The sequence below is a fragment of the Macrotis lagotis genome, chromosome 4 (assembly GCF_037893015.1).
Source record: "Macrotis lagotis isolate mMagLag1 chromosome 4, bilby.v1.9.chrom.fasta, whole genome shotgun sequence".
NCBI classification, from domain to species: Eukaryota; Metazoa; Chordata; class Mammalia; order Peramelemorphia; family Peramelidae; genus Macrotis; species Macrotis lagotis.
In genome coordinates, this window is record NC_133661.1 from 277,030,466 (window position 1) to 277,053,246 (window position 22,781).

Sequence of the window (22,781 nt, forward strand, 5' to 3'; positions counted from 1 at the left end):
AAAACATCACTTATTGAAAAATATTCATAGCAGTCCTGTTTGTGGTGGTAAAGAATTGGAAAATGAGTGGATATCCATCAATTGGGAATGGCAGAACAAACTGTGGCATATGTAAGTTATGGAACACTATTGTTCTAATAGAAACTAGGAGGGATGGGAATTCAGAAGCCTAGAAAGATTTTCATGAATTGATGCTTAACAAGATGAGAAGAATCAGAAGAACACTGTACACCATAACAACAACATGGGAGTAATGATCAACCTTAATGGACTTGCTCATTTCTAACAATCAGGCACAATTTTAGGGTAACTGTAATAGATAGATGTTCTCTATCTAAAGAAAGAATTGTACAGTTTAAACAAAGACCAAAGATTATTACCTTTAATTTAAAAATTTTGCTCTTATATTTTACTTTTTCCTTAAGGATACAATTTCTCTCAACACAACCAATTTTGATCACTGTAGAGCATGGAAACTATGTAAAGACTATCAGACTGCCTTCTATGGGGTGGGGGTAGGGAAACAAGATTGGGGAGAAAACAGTAAAATTCAAAAAAAATTTTAAAAAAATATACATACGTATATGAAGAAAGTGATTGTCACAATGCTTACTGTACTACTGTTTACTACCTAGCCTAAATCAAACATACACAAAGGAGGCTGGGGGGGGGGGGGAATATGATTTTGAAGGTACTGGGGCTCATATTTGAAAGGATATTTGAATATGGAGAGGAGATAAATCACCTATAATCAATCTTGGGAGTTATTATTACAGAATAAGATGTTTATCAACATCAGTAACAACACTGGATTTTTACAAAGAACAATTGAAATTTGTTATACTAATTCACATGCATACTTTCCCATCTCCATAAAACATTTAATTAGTATAATCTGTAATAAATATTAAGTTCATTATTCATGAAAGAACAAAAAGGGAAGAGGTAAAGTTTTGCAAATAAAATTATAGAACATTATATTTTGACAATCAAGAAACTGATTGGAAAGGGTAAACAATATAAGATTTCACAAGTTAACTTTTTGATGCTTTTTAAAAATATTTGGTAAGGTAGAACAAAACACTGTATGGTTTATCCCATGCATATGGCTAAATAACCTACAATTCATTAAAAGTTTCAACAATAATATCAAGAGATCCAGAGAAATGCTTCAAATATGCTGGATTTAGTTTTTCTTCTTTACCCCCAAGAATTTAAAGGATGATATTGTCAAAAGAAGGGTGAAAGGAATGTGACTAATAAATGGAACATCTTTTATAATAAGTGGCAGACTGAATAAAGGAGTAAGTCAGGAAGAGCTATGTTCAAATCCTTTCTCTAACACTAAGTTGGTGTATGGCTCTTGGCAAGTCACTTAAGTTGTCCACCTGCCTCTGAAGGACATGTTATAGATCAAATGAGAAAGTATTTGTAAAGTGTTTTGCAAATCTTAAAGCATTATATAAATGGCAGCTATTATTATTATTCAACTACATCAGGGAGATCAGAGATCCAACACAGTCAGTAAATGAAAGATGACTTTTTTTCCCCATTTAAACAAATATATTAAAGTTAAGGTGAATGTTTCACTGGATTAGAGTAAATCCAAAATCCAATATAATAAAAAGAAAAATAACAGACTGGGCCAATATCTGTGGTAAATATAACTGGGAAAAGACTTGTCACAAGCAGTTATAATTTATGAGTAAATATTCCACAAGACATAAATGGAAAAGGATATAAATAAGTTTCAAAAGAAGAAATATAAATTATTTAACGACTACTAAGAACTAAATGTTCACTTTGACAATGACAGAGGAAATGATAATTAACTAAATTTCTGTGATATCCTCCACCCACCACGGAGGTAAAGCTAATTTTTCTCAAAAAGGCAAGGAAAATGTTATGAAACTTGATTGGCTCAGATGCAAAATTTCTAAGTTTTTGAAACAGTTTTCTAGTTCCCTAAAGACATAAAGAGATTACCATTTTAGAAGGCAGGACCCTTCAGACTTGGTGGATGTCCCAATCCCATGCAATCATCTCTGCTCAGCTAATAATCTCTACAGAGTGATGAGAAAACTATAGCTCTCTGAGTGTGAGCTACATCTTTGCTGAATATCTTTCCATAACATGGCTAAGGATACCTACTTTTGTTAATTGTTGAATAATCTATGAGTATATCATTTCATTCAGATGTTGAAATTGGACTCTTGGACTAGTCTGAATCAGGTCCAGTCTATTATATCTGGCAGCCAAAGAAGGATTGTATCAAAATGGAATCATTGCTCACCACATAGTGGGGAAATGTATAAGTCAGATGATTGAATGGCCAGATATAGCAAGAGAGGAATGGGAAGTCATTATCTTCGGTGCTAAATGAAGATGATAGAAAAGTTAAATAAAGCATCTAGTCCAGCATTCCCAGGAGCTCCCCGCCGCATAACAAAGTGTGGACACAACACAAGAGTGGTCACTTAGCAAATGGAGCTAACAACAGAATTACTGAATCAACCAATAAACATTTATTAAATGCTTGCTTTGTTTCAGGCACCTTGCTAATAACTTAGGATCCCAGAAGAGACAAAAAATAGAAGCAGGTAAGTTTTATGGAGACAGAAGGAGGAGAAGTGCATAGTACTCCACTAAGTGCAAGTGGGAGACAATTTTGGGTAAGGTTTTTAGAATACAGTTTCATAGGGAAGCAGTCAACCAACAGTCAGATGAGGGGGATAATAGTAAATCTAAACTGTGATATTCAAAATGAGGATAGGAAGGTTAGTCCTGTCCAAACTTAAGGTACCCTTTAATATTTCCTTTCAAGACAGCAATCCTAAAATACCCAAGCCTCTATATATAAACTTGAAGGACTTCAGGGATCAGTCCACTAAAGCTATGCCTGATTTTCCCCCAAGGTCTAGGTCATCCTGGTTATAGAATCAAAAGGCCATATGTCTAAGTCACAGAGGCTTAGATGGGGAGAGAAAGCTACTAAATATAAGGCAGCCAGTTTACCTTCATTCAAAGGGATTCCTCCAATGCCAACATAGAAAACTTAAGTTTTCATCAGAGATTTCTGAAGAACTGACCATGGGAGGGAGAAGCTTTTTGCTCAGGTAAAAATGGAAGACCTCATTATCAGAGTCACAGCTGTAGTGATTATTATGGGAATGGAATTCTTGGGAAATGGTGCTTATGTGAAACCCTTGGGTAATCTATATATATATGCCAATTTATCATGATCAAATGGAAATACTTGGAGTTTGCCCAAGTCATCCTATCTAGTTAATATCAAACAATATCAGGATCTTAAATAGGAAATTTTACCCTCATGAAGGAGGAAGGTGGATTACTATGCTATATGAATTTTCCTTATAACAACCCCAGTGGTCTATACCTACTACTACAACCATTTCTGAAAACATAAATGTGAACAAACAGGTCGCCTAGTTGACAAGGTTTAATGGTAGGTCATCTACTTAATTCGATACTTATTACTCTATACCCAAGGCTGAGAGGAATCAGGAGCAATACCCTTTCGTCAAAGAAGTCTTCCCTATCATCATTATACATAATCACTATCTTCCCCTAATATTGCCTGAACTCTAACAAAGAGAACAAAACATCTCCCCTTCTTCAGTGCATTCACGTGTCCCATTAGACTGATGATGTAATGTTGACCCGGTTTAGGAAAGAACTCAGTGGAAGAACCCTTGTATTGGTTGGAAGTACAACAGTAGGAAGTCAACCCTAAGAAATCGAAGGGTCCAGGTGGCTCAGTCAAGCATTGGAACATCCAGTAGATGGGGAGAGCCCAAAGAATCCCAAACAAAATATAAAATTAGTGACTAATACTTGCTTCCCCACAATTTAGAAGGAAGTCCAGAACTTTACTAGAATGAATGATTAAATAAACCTTTCTGTCAACTTTTGAATAATCTATGAGTAATACATTTTGTTCTAATTTTGAGCCTGAACCACTAGACCTGTTTGAATGAAGTCTGATATATTAGAACCTAATATTTATCAATCAGGAAAAAATAAAAACTAAAGAAATAAATTCAATTTGTAATATGTGAAAAAACCATCATACTCTTTTATTACCAGTTTAACTGCAAACTGTTTTTTTAATTTTTATTAAAGATATTATTTGAGACAGTTTCCCCCCATCTTGCTTCCCTCCCCCACCCCCACCCCGACCCCACAGATAGCACTCCCTCAGTCTTTACTTTGTTTCCATGTTGTACCTTGATCCAAATTGGGTGTGATGAGACAGAAATCATATCCTTAAAGAGAACAGAATTCTCAGAGGTAACCAGATCAAACAATAAGACATCTGGGGTTTTTTTCCCCGATTAAAGGTAATAGTACTTCTGCTTTGTTCAAACTCCACAGCTCCTTATCTGGATACAGATGGCACTCTCCTTTGCAGACAGCCTGTAATTGTTCCCAATTGTTGTGCTGATGGAATGAGCAAGTCCTTCAAGGTTGAACATCACTCCCATGTTGCTGTTAGAGTGTACAGTGTTTTTCTGGTTCTGCTCATCTCACTCAGCATCAGTTCATGCAAATCCCTCCAGGTTTCCCTGAAATCCCATCCCTCCTGGTTTCTAATAGAACAATAGTGTTCCATGACATACATACACCACAGCTTGCTAAACCATCCCCAATTAAAGGACATTTACTGGATTTCCAATTCTTTGCCACCACAAAAAGGGCTGCTATAAATATTTTAGTACAAGTAATGTTTTTACCCTTTTTCCTCATCTCTTCAGGGTATAGACCCAGTAGTGGTATTGCTGGGTCAAAGGGTATGCACATTTTTGTTGCCCTTTGGGCATAGTTCCAAATAGCTCTCCAGAAGGGTCGGATGAGTTCACAGCTCCACCAACAGTGTAATAGTGTCCCCGATTTCCCACATCCCTTCCAACAATGATCATTATCCTTCCTGGTCATACTGGCCAATCTGAGAGGTGTGAGGTGGTACCTCAGCGAAGCTTTAATTTGCATTTTTCTAATAATTAATGATTTAGAGCATTTTTTCATATGGCTATGGATTGCTTTCATCTCCTCATCTGGCCTTCGCATATCCTTTGACCATTTGTCAATTGGGGGATGCTTTTTGTTTTAAAAATATGACTCAGTTCTCTGTATATTTTAGAAATGAGTCCTTTGTCAGAATCATTAGTTGTAAAGATTGTTTCGCAATTTCCTACTTTTCTTTTGATCTTGATTACACTGGTTTTATCTGTGCAAAAACTTTTTAATTTAATGTAATCGAAATCATCTAACTGGTTTTTAGTGATGTTCTCCAACTCTTCCTTAGTCATAAACTGTTCCCCTTTCCATAGATCTGACAGGTAGACTAATCCTTGATCTTCTAATTTGCTTATAGTATTGTTTTTTATGTCTATGTCCTGTAACCATTTGGATCTTATCTTGGTAAAGGGTGTGAGGTATTGGTCTAATCTAAGTTTCTTCCATACTAACATCCAATTATCCCAGCAGTTTTTATCAAAGAGGGAGTTTTAATCCCAATGGCCAGACTCTTTGGGTTTATCAAACAGCAGCTTACTATAATCATCTCCTGCTTTTACACCTAGTATATTCCACTGGTCCACCAATCTATTTCTTAGCCAATAACAAACAGTTTTGATGAATGATGCTTTATAATATAATTTTAGATCGGGTAGGGCTAAGCCACCTTTGCATTTTTTTCATTAAGTTCCTGGCAATTCTTGGCTTTTTATTTCTCCATATGAATTTACTTACAATTTTTTCTAACTCATTAAAGTAATTTTTTGGAATTTTGATTGGTAGGGCACTAAACAGATAGTTTAGTTTTGGTAGAATTGTCATTTTTCTTATATTAGCTCTACCTATCCAGGAGCAGTTGATATTTGCCCAGTTATTTAAATCCAATTTAATTTGTGTGAGAAGTGTTTTATAATTGTTTTCAAAAAAGATTCTGAGTCTGTCTTGGCAAATAGACTCCCAAGTATTTTACACTGTCTAAGGCCACTTTGAATGGAATTTCTCTTTCTAGCTCTTCCTGCTGTTTCTTGCTAGTCATATATAGGAAAGTTGAGGATTTATGGGGGGTTATTTTATAACCTGCAACTTTGCTAAAATTGCTAATTGTTTCCAGTAGTTTTTCAGATGATTTCTTGGGATTCTCTAGGTAGACCACCATGTCATCTGCGAATAGTGAGAGTTTTGTCTCTTCCTTCCCAATTCTAATTCCTTTAATTTCTTTTTCTTCTCTAATTGCTGATACTAACATTTCTAATACAATATTGAATAGTAGTGGTGATAATGGGCACCCTTGTTTAACCCCTGATCTTATTGGGAATGCCTCTAGCCTCTCCCCATTGAGTATAATGCTTGTTGATGGTTTCAGATAGCAGACAGATACTGCTCATTATTTTAAGGAACAGGCCATTTATTCCTACACTCTCTAGTGTTTTTAAAAGGAATGGATGCTGTATTTTGTCAAAAGCTTTTTCAGCATCTAATGATATGATCATATGGTTTCTGATACGGTTGTTATTGATATAATTGAGTATACCAACAGTTTTCCTAATAGTGAACCAACCCTGCATTCCTGGAATAAATCCTACTTGATCATAATGAATTATCCTAGTGATGACTTGTTGTACTCGTTTTGCTAAGATTTTATTTAGGATTTTTGCATCTATATTCATCAGGGAAATAGGTCTATAATTTTCTTTCTCTGTTTTTACTCTTCCTGGTTTAGGTAACAGTACCATATTGGTTTCATAGAAAGAGTTAGAAAGAGTTCCATCTTTCCTTGTTTTTCCAAAGAGTTTACATAGGATTGGAACCAATTGTTCCTTAAATGTTTGGTAGAATTCACTAATGAATCCATCAGGCCCTGGAGATTTTTTTTTTTTTTAGGGAGTTCAATAATGGCTTGTTGAATTTCTTTTTCTGAGATAGGGTTGTTAAGGTATTTAATCTCTTCTTCACTTAACCTGGGTAAATTATATTTTTGTAAATATTCATCCATTTCACTTACATTATCAAATTTATTGGCATAAAGTTGGGTAAAATAATTTCAAATTATTACTTTAATTTCCTCCTCATTGGTGGTGAGTTCATCTTTTTATTTATAATACTAGCAATCTGGTTTTCTTCTTTCTTTTTTTTAATCAAATTGATGAGAGCTTTATCAATTTTATTGTTTTTTTTCATATTACCAACTTTTGATTTTATTTATTAATTCAATAGTTTTTTGCTTTCAATTATATTAATTTCTCCTTTAATTTTTAAAATTTTTGATTTGGTATTTGATTGTGGATTTTTTTGTTCTTTCTCTAATTTTTTTAGTTGCATGTTTAGTTCATTGATTTCCTCTTTCTCCAATTTATTCATATAAGCATTTAGAGCTATAATATATCCCCTGAAAGTTGCTTTGAATGAATCCCATAGGTTTTGGTATGTTGTTTCATTATTATCATTATCTAGGATAAAATGGTTAATTCTTTCTATAATTTGTTTTTGGTCCACTCATTTTTTAAGATGAGGTTATTCAGTTTCCAATTTGCTCTGGGTCTATATCTCCTTGGCCCAGTATTGCATATGACTTTTATTCCATTGTGTTCTGAGAAAGATGTATTCACTATTTCTGCCTTTCTGCAGTAGATCATTAGGTTTTTATGTCCTAGTTCATGGTCAAGTTTTGTATAGGTTCCATGTACTGCAGAGAAAAAGGTATATTCCTTCCTATCCCCATTCAGTTTCCTCCATAGGTCAACCATATCTAATTTTTCTAACAATCTATTTACCTCCCTAATTTCTTTCTTGTTTGTTTTATGATTTGATTTATTTAGATCTGATAGAGGAAGGTTGAGGTCTCCTACTAGTAGAGTTTTGCTGTCTATGTCTTCCTGTAATTCTTTCAGCTTCTTCTCTAAGAATTTGGGTGCTGTCCCACTGGGTGCATATATATTCAATATTGAAATGACTTTATTGTCTATGGTACCTTTTAGCAGGATAAAGTTTCCTTCCTTATCTCTTTTAATGCCATCTATTTTTGCTGCTGCTTTGTCTGAGATAAGGATTGCTACCCCTGCTTTTTTTACTTCAGCTGAAGCAAAATACATTTTGCTCCCACCTTTTACCTTTACTCTATATGTATCTCTCTGCTTCAAATGAGTTTCTTGTAAGCAGCATATTGTAGGATTCTGGTTTTTAATCCACTCCGCTATTTACTTACGTTTTAAGGGAGAGTTCATCCCATTCACATTCAAGGTTATGATTACTAATTCTTTATTGCCCTCTGTGCTATCTTCCCTCTGTTTGTATTTCTGCCCATTTCCCCCCCTTTTATCCATATTCCCCAGTATTTTGTTTTTGAATACCACCCCCTTCAGTGTGTTTGCCCTCCTATATCACAACCTCCCCTTTCTTTCCCCTTTCCCTTCCCTTCCTTTTGTTATTTCCCCCACTCCCCTTCCCTTTCTCCGTCCCCCCTCCCCTTTTCCCCTTTTAATTCTTGAAAGGTTAGATGTTTTATAAGTTAACTGAGTATGTGTAAGTTCACTTCAGACCAAGTCTGATGAAAAGAAGATTCAGGTGTTTCTCCTCTACTCCCTTCTTCCCTTCTATTCCATAGGTTTTTTTATACCTCTTAGTATAATGAGATTTGTCCCCTTCAATCCCCTCCCTCCTCCCATCTCTTTCCTGTCCCCCTTTTTAGGGAGGTAGTATATTTTTTTTAGATCATTCTATTTAAGTCATAGAAAATTCTGAGTGTCTGTCCTTTCTAGTTCAGTATATTCTGTTGAATAGAGTCCAAATTCCTGAGAGTTATTAGAGTCTTTCTCCCCAGTGGAGTTAAAGCCAGTTACATCCCATTAGATATCAGTCTCCTGAATAGATCATGGATGTCCAGCATTTCTGGCTAGGTATATTCTCTCTGTTAGAGTTACATTTCTCAGGAATTTATGAGAGTCTCTAGCCCTCCCCCATGCTGGGATATAGCCAGTTTCAACTTGCTGGATTGCATTTTTTTCCTTTTACCATCCCCCCGCTTTTTCTTTTTACCTTTTCATGTGTCTCTTGAACCTCCTGTTTCATATCCAAATTTTCGGTTTAGTTCTGGTCTTTTCATCGGAAATTTTTGGAATTCTTCCATTTCATTAAATGTCCATCTTTTTCCCTGGAAGAAAAGGCTCAGCTTGGCAGGAAAGTAGATTCTTGGCTGCATTCCAAGCTCACATGCTCTTCGAAATATCTCGTTCCAGGCCCTTCGATCCCTTAAAGTTGATGCAGCCAGGTCCTGTGTGATCCTTACTGTGGCTCCTTGATATTTAAATTGTTTCTTTCTGGCTGCTTGCAGGATTTTCTCTTTTACCTGATAGTTCTGGAGTTTGGCTACAACATTCCTTGGTGTTTTCCTTTTAGGATTTTTTTCTGGTGGGGATCGATGTACTCTTTCAATAACTACTTTGCCCTCCTATTTGATGATGTCAGGGCAGTTTTCCATTACTAGATCCTGTAATATTAAGTCCAGGCTTTTTTTCTCTTCAATGTTTTCAGGAAGTCCTATAATTTTCAGGTTTCCCCTCCTCAATCTATTCTCGTGGTCAGAGGTTTTGATGATGAGGTATTTCACATTTCCTTATATTTTTTCTATTTTTTGATTTTCTTTAACTGACTTTTGCTGTCTCATGGAGTCATTAGTTTCTGTAGACTCCATTATTTTGGGGGGGGAGGAGTTTTCTTCATTAACCTTTTCCAATTGGTCAATTCTAACTTTTGAAAGAGCTTTCCATTTGACCAATTGAGGTTTTGAGAGAATAAATTTCTTTTTGCGTTTGCTCATTTGACGATCTGAGAGAATTGTTCTCATTTTGTAATTGTCCAATTCTACTTTCTAAGATTTTGTTTTCTTGTTGCAAGGTATTAAATGTCTCCCCCAAATTTTCCAGTTGATTTTTAAACTCCTTCCTTATTTCTTCAAGGAAGTCTTTAAGTGCTGGAGACCAGATTGCATTCTCCTCTGATGTTCCAGGTCTCTCTTGGTTGGGGTCTTTCCCTTCCAGGAATTTTTCTATGGATCCACCTTTCTGCTGACCCTTCTTCATTATGCTAAGACCTTGAGTTGGGTGGGGCTGGTTCACCTGGGCTTGGGATCTCTAAAGGCTTTACTGAGTGCAGTTTCTCTGGCTGGCCAGTAGGAGGTGCTGATTGCCCTCTCTGGAGTGTCTGTGACCTTGGTTGCTGGGCCTTCTCCCTTTGCTTGAGGGAAGGAATTGGAGCTATTGAATTCTTTTGCCTACAATTGGCCTGAGTTGATTCCTCACCTGGGCTGGTTCTTTTGCTCACACACCTGGGCCTGAGGCAGAAGTAATTTGCATTTGTTTGGGAGGAAGCCTCAGTGCAATGGAGGCATGGGCTCAGAGTTTCTCAGACCTGAGGAGCCCAGGGATGGTGTCCCCAGCTCTCCTGCACCACACCTCTCCCCGCATCCCCTTCCCCAAGTTCCAGGGGGACAGCACCAACACCAGCACCTATGCTTCCCCGTGGACCCAAGCCCCCTTCGTCCAGCCCCACAGTAGTTAGTGAAAGCATACATTGATCTCCCACAGAAAAAGTTCCTAAAATGAAAACAGCAAGGAATATTGTGGCCAAACTCCAGAATTATCAGATAAAAGAGAAAATACTGCAAGCAGCCAGAAAGAAACAATTTAAATATCAAGGAGCCACAGTAAGAATCACTCTGTATCAACATTAAGTGATCTAAGGGTGTGGAATGAGATATTTCGAAGAGCAAGGGAGCCAAGAATCTAGTTTCCTGCAAAGCTGAGCCTTCTCTTCTAGGGAAAAAGATGGCCATTTAACAAAATTGAAGAGTTCCAAAAATTTCTGATGAAAAGACCATAGCTAAACAGAATATTTGGACATCAAACAGGAGGTTCAAGAGACACATGAAAAGGTAAAAAAAGGGGGGGGGGGGGCTGTAAAAGGAAAAAAATGCAATCCAGTAAGTTGAAACTGGCTATATCCCAGCATGGGGGGAAAAAAGATTCTCATAAATCTTGAGAAATGTAACTCTAACAGAGAGAATACACCTAGCCAGAAATGATGGACATTCATGACCTATCCCTGAGACTGCTATCTAATGGGATGTAAGTGGCTTTAATCCCACTTGGGAGAAAGACTCCAATAACTCTCAGGAATTTTGACTCTATTAGATAGAATATACTGATCTAGAAGGGAGAGACACTCAGAATTTTCTATGACTTAGATAGAATGATCTAAAAAACACTACACCTCCTTAAGAAGGGGGACAAGAAAGAGACAGGAGGAGGGAGGGGATTGAATGGGGTAAATCTCATTACACTAAGAGGTACAAAAAACCTATGGTAATAGAGGGGAAGAAGGGAGCAGAGGAGAAACACATTAATGTTCTTCTCATCAGACTTGGTTTAAAGTCAACCTACACATACTCAGTTAACTTATAAAACATCTAACCTTTCAAGTATTAAAAGGGGAAAAGGGGAGGGGGGACGGAGAAAGGGAAGGGGAGTGGGGGAAATAAGGGGAAATAACAAAAGGAAGTGAAGGAAAAAGGGAAAAAGGGAAAGGGGAAAGAAAGGGGAGGGTGTGATATAGGAGGACAAACACACTAAAGGGGGTGGTATTCAGAAACAAAATACTGGGTAAAATGGATAAATGGGGGGGAAGGGGGGAAAAATACAAACAGAGGTTAGACAGCACAGAGGGCAATAAAGAATTAGTAATCATAACCTTGAATGTGAAATAACTCTCCCTTAAAATGTAAGCAAATAGCAAGAGTGGATTAAAAACCAGAATCCTACAATATGCTGCTTACAAGAAACTCATTTGAAGCAGAGAGATACATATAGAGTAAAGGTAAAAGGTGGGAGCAAAATATATTTTGCTTCAGCTGAAGTAAAAAAAGCAGGGGTAGCAATCCTTATCTCAGACAAAGCAGCAGCAAAAATAGATAGCATTAAAAGAGATAAGGAAGGAAACTATATCCTCCTAAAAGGTACCATAGACAATAAAGTCATTTCAATATTGAATATATATGCACCCAATGGGACAGCACCCAAATTCTTAGAGGAGAAGCTGAAAGAACTACAGGAAGACACAGACAGCAAAATTCTACTAGTGGGAGACCTCAACTTCCTGCTATCAGATATAGATAAATCGCATCATAAAACAAACAAGAAAGACATTAAGGAGGTAAATAGTTTGTTAGAAAAATTAGATATGGTAGACTTATGGAGGAAACTGAATGGGGAGAGAAAGGAATATACCTTTTTCTCTTCAGTACCTGGAATTTATACAAAAATTGAGCATGTACTAGGACATAAAAACCTAATGATCAACTGCAGAAAGGCAGAAATAGTGAATACATCTTTCTCAGATCACAATGCAATAAAAGCCATATACAATACTGGGCCAAGGAGATACAGACCCAGAACAAATTGGAAACTGAATAGCCTCATTTTAAAAAATGAGTGGACCAAAAAAAAAAAATCATAGAAAGAATTTACCATTTTATCCTAGATAATGGTATTAATGAAACTACATACCAAAACTTATGGGATTCATTCAAAGCGACTCTCAGGGGATATATTATAGCTCTAAATGCTTACATAAATAAATGGGAGAAAGAGGAAATCAATAAACTAAACATGCAACTAAAAAAATTAGAGAAAGAAAAAATCAAAAATCCCCAATTAAACAACAAATTAGAAATTCTAAAAATTAAAGGAGAAATTAATAAGATTCTAAGGATATGCCAAAATAGATTTCTCTAAAACTGGTATAAGATATTTGCTGTGTATTATTAAAATAATTTACATAAATAATTTAGAATATAATTTGAAGCTTTTTTTTAATTTCAAAACTTCTGATGGATAATAGATCTTTAAGTTTTCTAGGTGCTCTTTATGGCTCCCATTATCACCACAATGTCCCTAGTCTACTGATAAATGACTTACAAGAAGGCAAGCAAACCACATGGATGACTTTATCATCTATTCTATAGGATTAAAAACATCAGCAAAGATCTTTGTCATTCCCATATTCAAGTAATGATGTCAAAAAGAAACAACAATTGGGGACAGCTAGGTGGCACAGTAGATAGAGTACTGGCCTTGGAGTAAGGAGTAACTGGCTTCAAATCTGACCTAGGACACTTAATATGTACTTAGTCATGTTGCCTTGGGCAAGCCACTTAACCCTCATTGCCTTGAAAAATCTAAAAAAAAAACACCCGATCGGGGGCGGAACTTAGGTCAGATGGATAAAACAGTTCAAAAAGTTATTGAGAAGAATGCTTTAAAAAGCAGAATTGGCCAGACGGAAAAAGAGATAAGAAAGCTCTCTGAGAAAAACAAATCCTTCAGACAAAGAATAGAACTCAGGGAGATTGATGAATTTACGAGAAATTAGGACTCAATACTTCAAAACCAAAAGAATGAAAAATTAGAAGAAAATGTGAAACATCTCACTGAAAAAACAACTGAGATGGAAAACAGATTTAAGAAAGATAATTTAAAAATTATTGGAATAGCTGAAAGTCATGATCAGAAAAAGAGCCTTGACATCATTTTCAAAGAATTACTACAGGAAAATTGCCCTGATTATCCTAGAAGCAGAGGTCAAAATAGAAATGGAGAGAATCCACCAATCCCCCCTGAGAAAGAGATCCCAAAAAACCAACCCCCAGGAATATTATAGCCAAGTTCCAGAACTCCCAAGTGAAACAGAAAATATTACAAGCAGCCAGAAGGATACAGTTCAAATATCATGGAGCTGCAGTCAGGATCACACAGGCCTTAGCAGCAACTACACTGGAAGCTCATAGGGCTTAGAATATAATATACTGGAAGGCAAAAGAGCTTAGAATGCAACCAAGAATGAACTACTCAGCAAAGCTGAATGTCCTCTTCCAGGGAAAAAGATGGACTTTCAATGAACCAGGGGAATTTCAAATGTTCCTGTTGGAATGTCCAGAGCTGAACAGAAGGTTTGATCTTCAGATACAGGACTCAGGTAAAGCATGGAGATTGGAGGAGGGGGGGGGGGGGGGAAATATGAGGGACTTAATAATGATGAACTGCATGTATTCCTGCAACGAAAAATGACACTGATAATACTCACATGAACCTTCTCAGTTAATAGAGCAGGTAGAGGGAGCTTTTATAGTTGAAGCACAGGAGAAAGCTGAATTTGAACATAAAATATGGTGTAAAAATGGAGTCAATAAAAAAAAAGGGAAATGGAATGGGAGAAAGAAAAAGGGGAGGGGGAATAGGCCAAATATTTCATATAATAAGATTTTTTTTTATTACAATGAGCTATTGCAATGATATGGAAGGGGGGGAGGCAAGGGGGAATGAGGGAACCTTTGCTCTCATCAGAGGTGGCTAGGAGACAGCATATATACTCAATGGAGTATAGGCATCTGGAGTAAGAAGGAGGGGGGAACAGGGGGAAGGGGTGGGGATGTGAATAAAGGAGGAGAGGATGGACCATGGGGGGAGAGTGGTCAGATATAACACATTTTCTTTTTTACTTCTTGCAAGGGGCTGGGATTGGAAGGCCTGTCCAGGACCATAGGGCCAGGTGGATTCTCGGCCTAAGGGGTGGTATGGATGCTCAGGGCCTTTTGGCCCCAGGACCAGGGATCTGTGTGCTGTGCAAGAGAGAAAATATAGTACATGGTAGTGGAGAAATAAGAAAGGAGGGAGTTGCAATCAGCAATGGCAACGTTGGAAAAATATGGAAGTAACTTTTGCAATGGACTTACCATAAAGAATGTGATTCCCCACCCCCATGACAGAGTTGTTGGTGTTGGAACAAAGACTGAAGCACATTCATTATTATTATTATTATTATTATTAATATTATTATTAGGGGGAGGGTACAGGGCAAATGGGGCTGGGTGGCCTGCCTGGGGCCACATAGCAGGGTGATCTTTGGGTGTCTGAGGCCGGATTTGGACCCGGGTGCTCCTGGCTCAAGGGCCAATGCTCTGTCTGCCACCCAGCCACCCCTACTATTATTACTATTTTATTTTATTTTGGGTCTTTTTATTCCCTTCTTTTTGGTTTTTGCAGGGCAGTGGGGATCAGGTGGCTTCCATGTCCCACAGCTGGGTGATTGTTGGGTCTACAGGGCTGGATGTGGGCTCGGGTGCTCGTGGCTCCAGGGCTGGTACTTCATCCATTGCGCCACCTGGCCATACCTACAATTATTACTATTATTTTTAATTTTTTTTTCTCCCCTTTACTTTATTGCCCAAACAAGTCTATATTCATGGGGGGGAGTGGTATTTTGTCTACTCTTAAACAACAATATTTTATTAATAAAAAAAAAAACATTTGTACAAAATGAGAATTAAAAAAAATTTTTAAAAACCCATTTATAAACAGATAGCCATAAGCACCAATTCAGTCAATTCAATGATAATTGCTAAAAGCCTAATTCTGTTTCAAGTACATGCTGCCCATGAAAATGGCATACCTTCAGTCTCCTCATGAGTGGAAAGGTAAACTGAAATGATGGCAGCAAAACTTTAAAGTCAATCATCACAGAAAAAGAGACAGGCAAACTATAGCCCACAAACCATATCCAGGCCATTTCCTGTTTCTGTACCCCCACCCACCCACAAGCTAAGTTTTTATGGCTAAAAATAATGTTCTGTTCTATCTTAAAATAAAAAGATCACTCTTGGCATGAGGCTCATAAAAAAAGAGGTGGCAGGCTGAATCTGGCCCTCCAGTCATAGTTTGCCAGTCTCTGTTTTAAAACAGAAATGATGGAGGGCATGGAATCAAGATGAAGGGGGAGGGATTCTCCTGCAATCTTCCCCAAACTCCTCCAAATAACTTTATATAATGCCTTAAAACAAAATCTAAGAGTAGCAAAATTCATAAAAGGACAGGGTGAAACAATTTTGCAGCTAAAGACAACTTAGAAGGTTGTCAAGAAAGTTCTGTTGCACCGGGTTTGAGAAAGCTGTTGAGGGTGATTGATTCAGTGGTGTCAGTGGAAGTCTCTGGACCTGTAATCTTCCCTATGGAGATCTGAAGGAGAATACAAGGTCCCTCTGGCACTGGGTAAGCACTCTGTAGCATTGTTCATAGGGAAAAGTGCTTGTGGTCATCCACGGGCTAGGGCACAGGCCAGGAGAGGAGTAAATACATCTCTCCTTAAATCATAAAAGAACTGAAAACTTATAGGTTCCCAAAATTATCTCTGGAAGTAAGCTGTATAAAAAAACCTGAAACTTGGGTCAGTGTAACTCCACCCTGGAAGCAGAGCTCCACTTTAGAATAGAGTTAAAAGTCTAGATATAGGCTGGAAAAAGTGAGTAAAAAGTAGAGGGAAAAAAATCCTAAATATAGAAAATTACTATGATAAGGAAGATTAAAACACAAACTCAAAAAAAGTCAAAACTGCTATATCTAAAGATACATATATAGAGAGATAAATATGATAATATATATATATATATATATATATATATATATATATATGGAGAGAGAGAGAGAGAGAGAGAGAGAGAGAGAGAGAGAGAGAGAGAGAGAGAGAGAGATCGAGAGAGATCTGGCCATGAAAAGCTCAAAAAGGGTTTGAAAAAATCAAGAAAGACAGCGGAAAAACTGGGAAGAAAAATCAAGAGTGCAAAAAAATCATGAAAAAAAGAATCAAAAGCTTGGTAAAGGAGTCACAAAAAATACTTAAGAAAATAATGCCTTAAAAATAGGATGCAGCTAGGTGGCACAGTGGAGCCCTGGAGTCAGAAGGACCTGAGTTCAAATCCAGCCTCAGACACATAATACTTATCTAGATGTGTGAGCTTGGACAAGTCACTTAACTCCATTGCCTTGCCAAAAAATCCCCCCAAAACAAAAATAAGCCAAGTGATCAAAGAAATACAAAAATCCAATAAAGAGGAAAAATGCCTTGAAAAGTAGAATTGGCCAAATGGGGAAAAAATATACAAAAATTCACTGGTGAGAACTTCTTTAAAAAGTAGAACTGACTTGCTCATTCCATCAGTGCAACAATCAGGGACAATTTTGGGCTATCTGCAATGGATAATACCATCTGTATCCAGAAAAAGAATTGTGGAGGTTGAATAAAGACCTAAGACTATTACCTTTAATTTAGGGGAAAAAAACCCATTATATTATTATGTAATTTTGCTATCTCTTACACTTTATTTTTCTTCCTTAAGGATATGATTTCTCTCTCATCACATTCAACTTAGATAATTGTATACTATGGAAACAATGTAAAGACTGCCTTCTCTGGGGGGTGGGGGAGGGAAGCAAGATTAGGGGAAAAATTGTAAAACTCAAAATGAATAAAATCTTTCTTAAAAAGAATAAAATAAAAAAGTAGAACTAGTCAAATGGACAAAAATGAAAAAAATCATTAAAAAAAGAATGCCTTTAAAAGTAGAATTTGCCCATTGGAAGAGGAACAAACAAAAGCTCCCTAAAGAAAATAATTCCTTAAAAATTAGAATTAGGAAGTGGAATAATCATAAAAAATAAAAAGAAGAAAATATAAAAAACCTCATTAAAAAATAACAAACCTGGAAAGTAGATTAAGGAGAGATAGCTTAAGAATTATCCAAAAGTCATCAAAAAAAGAAGATATATATATCACCTTTCAAGATATTAGCAATGAATACTGTCCTGATACTCTAGAACCGGAGGATAAAGTAGAAATTAACAAATTCATTGATCACCTCTGGAAAGAGATGTCCCAAAATGAAAACTCCCAGTAATAGTATAACCAAATTCCTGAGCTCCCAGGTCATGGAGAAAATAATATAAGTATTTAAAAATAAACAATTCAAATATTGTGGAGCCACAGTCAGGATAATATAAGATTTTGAGACTTCAAAATCAAAGGACTGGAGAACTTCAAAATCAATCTACCCAGCAAAACTGAGTCTAATCCCTCGGGGGGGGGGATGAATATTTAATGAAATAAAGAATTTCAAACTATTCCTGATGAAAAGATGGAGCTAAATAGAATATATGACTTTCAAATACACACTCAAAAAAAAAGCATAAAAACGTATAAATAAGAAAAAAGAGATGATAAGGGATTAAATAAAGTTAAACTGTTCATATGGGAAGATGATATTTGTAACTCTTAAGAATTTTCTCATTATTGGGAGGGAAAGGGGGACACACAAAAAATCATCCCTGCTCTCAAAAAACTCCAAGTCTAATGGGGGAGACAACATGCTAAAAATTCTGTACAAGCTAACTATACACAGCATAAACTCGAGTTAATAAATAGAGGGATAACTAGCACTCAAAGGGATTGAGATTGACTTCTTCCAGAAGTTATACTGAAAGCCAGAAGGTAGGAATCCAGGAGATGAAGTAGAGGAAGAAGAAAATTCCAGGAATGGAATAACAATTAATGAAAGTGCCTGGAATCAGGAGACTGGTTGTCTCATATGAGGAACTGCAGGGAGGCAGAGCACTGGATCACAGAATACATGAAGGAGAATAGGAAAGGTAGGAGAAGCCTAGATTATTAAGACCTTGAACACCAAATAGAAGTGTTGGGTAATTATTACTAATTCAAATATATGATAATTCCTTACAGAATGATTTCTGATATATCAGAGTAATCAAATATTTTTTAATTATACAAAACTTCAAAAAACATTTAATATACAAATAACTTAAAGGTGAAAATTCAACATAAAATTGAGAAGAATTCCTCTATATATGTACCAGGTGAAAACCTAATAACTCTTACGTTATCTTAGAATTGCTTTTAATCTATAGTAATTCCTTTATTAAATTTCTAAATCTATATGCCAAAGGAATATTTCAGATATTGAAATGGTCTGTTAAAAGGTAGTAATCTGGTCTAGGTATAGACTAAAAGTGCTGCTAAGAAGTTAAATTAAACTTCTCTAATATAGGACACACTGATCACACTGTCATAGATTTAGAGTTGGAAGGGACTTTATTGGCAATGATTATTCTCAATTTCGAGATGGGGAGACCACAGGACACAAAAGTATATTTTACCCTGGGCCCCAGAGCTAGGAAGTGTCTGAGGCCAAATGTGAACTTATGTCTTTCTGGCTCTACCTAGCACAATGCCAGGACTTCATCCTCTCACTCTCAAAATTAGATATCTCAATCACAAGTATAATTCCCAGACAGTCCGATGCTTGGCAGGGTGCCTCACATATGATAGTTCTTATTCTTCATTCCCGGGAAAAATTAAAATGACATCACTCTATTAGAGATACATTACAGTCCATCTGACTATGATGAGAACAGTTCAAGCTTGGCATGCTCGACCACACAAATAGTCCATGTGGTCACCTGGGGAGGATTCTCTATATATGCACATCTCATGGTTCTTTTGAGCTACTTCCATTGTTTTGATCATGCAGCACATATGATTTCATTAGATCCTCAAAACAATCCTGTGAAGTAGGAGCTATAATTATCCTCACTTTATCCTTATCTAAATCTATATCCTGAAGGAGTATTTCAGATATTGAAATAGTCTGTTAAAAGGTAGTAATCTGGTCTAGGTATAGACTAAAAGTGCTGCTAAGAAGTTAAATTAAACTTCTCTACTACAGAACACAATGATCATAGTGTCATAGATTTAGAGATGGAAGGGACTTTATTGGCAATGATTATTCTCAATTTTGAGATGGGGAGACCGCAGAACAAAGAAATTGAGACAAAGAACAGCTAAGTGACATCCAGGGTCAATCAGCAAGTAAGGTGTCTGAATGCTCAATGTGAACTCAATTTTTTATGGGTTCAGTGCCAGCACCCTAGCCCATGTACCACTAGCTGCCTTTAAAAATGATCAGAATTCAATATCCTCATTTTAGATAAAGAAATTGAGACAAAAGTTAAAATAATTTACCCAAGGACACATTGATAATACCAGGAGTTGAAACAGAGATTCAAATGTATATCCTCTAATGCCAAATGCTATATTCCTTTTCCTGCACCAGGGTGCTCTTTTCATTAGAAATATAGTCTTAGGAAGCTAGGTGGCACAGTGGAGAGAGCACAGGCCCTCGAGTCAGGAAGACTTGAACACAAATCCAGCCTCAGACACTTAATAATTACCTAGCTGTATGATCTTAGGCAAGTCACTTAACCCCACTTGTCTTGCAAAACAAATAAATAAATAACAAAAAAGAAAGATAGTTTGAAAATATTTTCTATCTATTTATTAACATGGCAGGTTCTATAACAAATAAAATCTAAGATCAATAAAATCATTTGCCCCAATATAGATTCATTTAAAATATAGCAACTGGAAATTTTTTTTTAATATTCACATCCCATTCTTACATTATATTCTCAAGATCAGAAAAAATGAAAACAGAGGGTACCTTTCATGATGGCCCAAATCGAATAGAAATTCATCCACATGTCTTTGGAGTTGACTTCCTTCTAAATTTTTCAATTTCTTCAATTCACTCTGGAGAAAAAACCAGAGCTCCTTAGCTCCATTTTCAATTCTCCTCCTCAGTATTTCATGATCCTTCCCTAGACCTGCTATTGAAGAGCATAAGAATGTCAGCATTCCTAAAACTTGTAAATGGAAAATTTCAAATATCTGTGAGAAAGTAAATATTAGATGAAGAAAAATTAAAAGTGATATAGTCACCAACCATCTCTGGTTTGCTTCTTGTAATTTTCTATCTGTTCTTTGGCTTTTAAAAGCTGTTCTTCTAAAGCACGTACCCTTCCTGCAGCTGGTCCCTGGTCCATGGGACCTTCTGGTATCCTAAAGGATATAAAACAAAACAATCATTTAGATAAAAAAATTTGTTAAAATTTATTCTGACTTTGCTAAGAATGATTTACTGATAACTCCAAAAATCACTAAAACAAAAAGTACAAGAAAAGTTGCCAATGGATTTCTCTCTTCTTAGACAAAGAACATTAGAAATAAGAGTTAGGTTAAAAATAAATTAATAGCCTAATTCAGTTATTTTCTTTATAAGAAGTAGAGAAATCCTTTTCAATGTTCTCATTATTCCCAATGAGCTGCTTTTGTCATCCATTCTCTCAGAGGTCATATTCAATTCTGGATTAACAATAAGGATTAGAAATGGCATGAAGTCAAGAAGATGTAGATTAAAATTCTGGCTCAGATACTTATTAGCAATGTGACACTGGGCAAGTCATGAATCTCTCCTGGACTCATTTAATCTGTAAAATGGGAGAATAGGACCTAACAATCTCAAAGGCCCTTCCTACTCCAAATCTATACTTGTATGATTATTTATTTTGTGTTTTATTATAGAGGCTTCCTTTTCATAGATAAATTTGGTTCCAGTTTGCTGACAATAAGACCATGGCAGGAGGTGAAAGAATATTTGTAATCACATTCCAAAACATAGATAATAATTTTCTTTTCCACCATTTTAGATTATCTGCAATATTCAATAGGGTAGAAGTTAACTGTGGGGGCAGCTAGGTGGCACAGTGGATAGAGCACCAACCCTGGAGTCAGGAGTACCTGAGTTCAAATATGGTCTCAGACACTTAATAATTACCTAGCTGTGTGGTCTTGGGCAAGCCACCTAACCCCATTTGCCTTGCAAAAAAAAAAAAAAAACCTAAAAAAAAAGTTAACTGTGCCAACAAAAAAACTAAACTTATACTGTTAAAATCTAAAAATTAGGAAGAAAGAAAAAAAACATAAAAAGTTTAGAAAAGCAAACATAATGCTTTGTTCTGCATTCAGACTCCATAGTTTTTCCTCTGGATGTGAATGTCATTTTCCATCACAAGTCATTTAAGATTGCTCTTTATCACTGAACTGTGAGGAGTAAGTCTACCATGGTTGATCATCTCACAATGTTGCAGAAGTGAACTGATTAAACCTTTCTGGAGAGCAATTTGCAACCATGCTCAAAGGGCAATAAAACTGATCCAGCAGAAAGGATTCTGACAAATAAAAATATTTATAGACATTCTTTTTTATAGTGGCAAAGAATTGGAACTTGAGGGGATGCCAATCAACTGGGGAAAGGCTGAACAAGCTATGGCACATGAATGTTATGGAGTACTATTGTTCTGTAAGAAATCATTAATGGCCTGACTTCAGAAAAGCATGGGAAGATGTGTAAGATGTAGAAGAACTGATGCTGAGGTGAAGTGAGCAGAACCAGAATAGCAACACAGAATAGCAACACTGTGAAATGATCAACTTTGATGGATGTAACTCCTCTCAGTAGTTTAGTGATCAAGGGCAATTTTGAGACCTATTAAGGAAAATGCCATCTGCATCAAGAGAAAAAAATTACACAGACTTTTGAATGCAGAGCAAAGCATACAATCTTCACTTTTTTTCCCTTTTTCTTTTTTGTTTTTTCCCTCACAGGAGGATAGAAAGGGAGGGTAGTGGATCATGTAGAATTCAAAAGTTTGCAAAAGGATGAACATTGAAAACAATCTTTACAGGTAGTTAGAGAATGAATGAATGGATGAATGAATGGGAAAGGCTGATACCCCATTTATGCCCAGAAGAGTCAATTATTTTCATTATCTAAATTTGATGGGGAAAAAAAATCAGAATAGTTAAGACAAATTATCTGTCAGTACTAAATATTTTCCACATGGCTAAATGCCCAGCTTTTGTCCTTCAGTAAATGTGTAAGACTTTCATATAAAATAATCAATTAATATTGCCAAAATCCCCTGGGACAAATGAATGAGACAAGAAGTTAAATA

General features: G+C 36.3%; 1 protein-coding gene and 1 long non-coding RNA gene across 3 annotated transcripts in view; both read right to left on the reverse strand.

Moving 5' to 3' along the window:
• The window catches only part of LOC141522575 (uncharacterized), a 369,684-nt gene that overhangs the window by 162,539 nt on the left and 184,364 nt on the right, over positions 1 to 22,781 (reverse strand). The window lies entirely within an intron of this gene.
• FUT8 (fucosyltransferase 8) overlaps positions 1 to 22,781 on the reverse strand; it is a 268,893-nt gene that overhangs the window by 147,794 nt on the left and 98,318 nt on the right. For both annotated transcript variants that reach the window (XM_074236102.1, XM_074236101.1), the window contains exons 3-4: positions 20,711 to 20,826; positions 20,429 to 20,594 (exon numbers count right to left, since the gene is read on the reverse strand). In XM_074236102.1, coding sequence (XP_074092203.1) covers positions 20,429 to 20,594; positions 20,711 to 20,826 — 282 coding nt within the window. The remainder of the gene's footprint in view (positions 1 to 20,428; positions 20,595 to 20,710; positions 20,827 to 22,781) is intronic.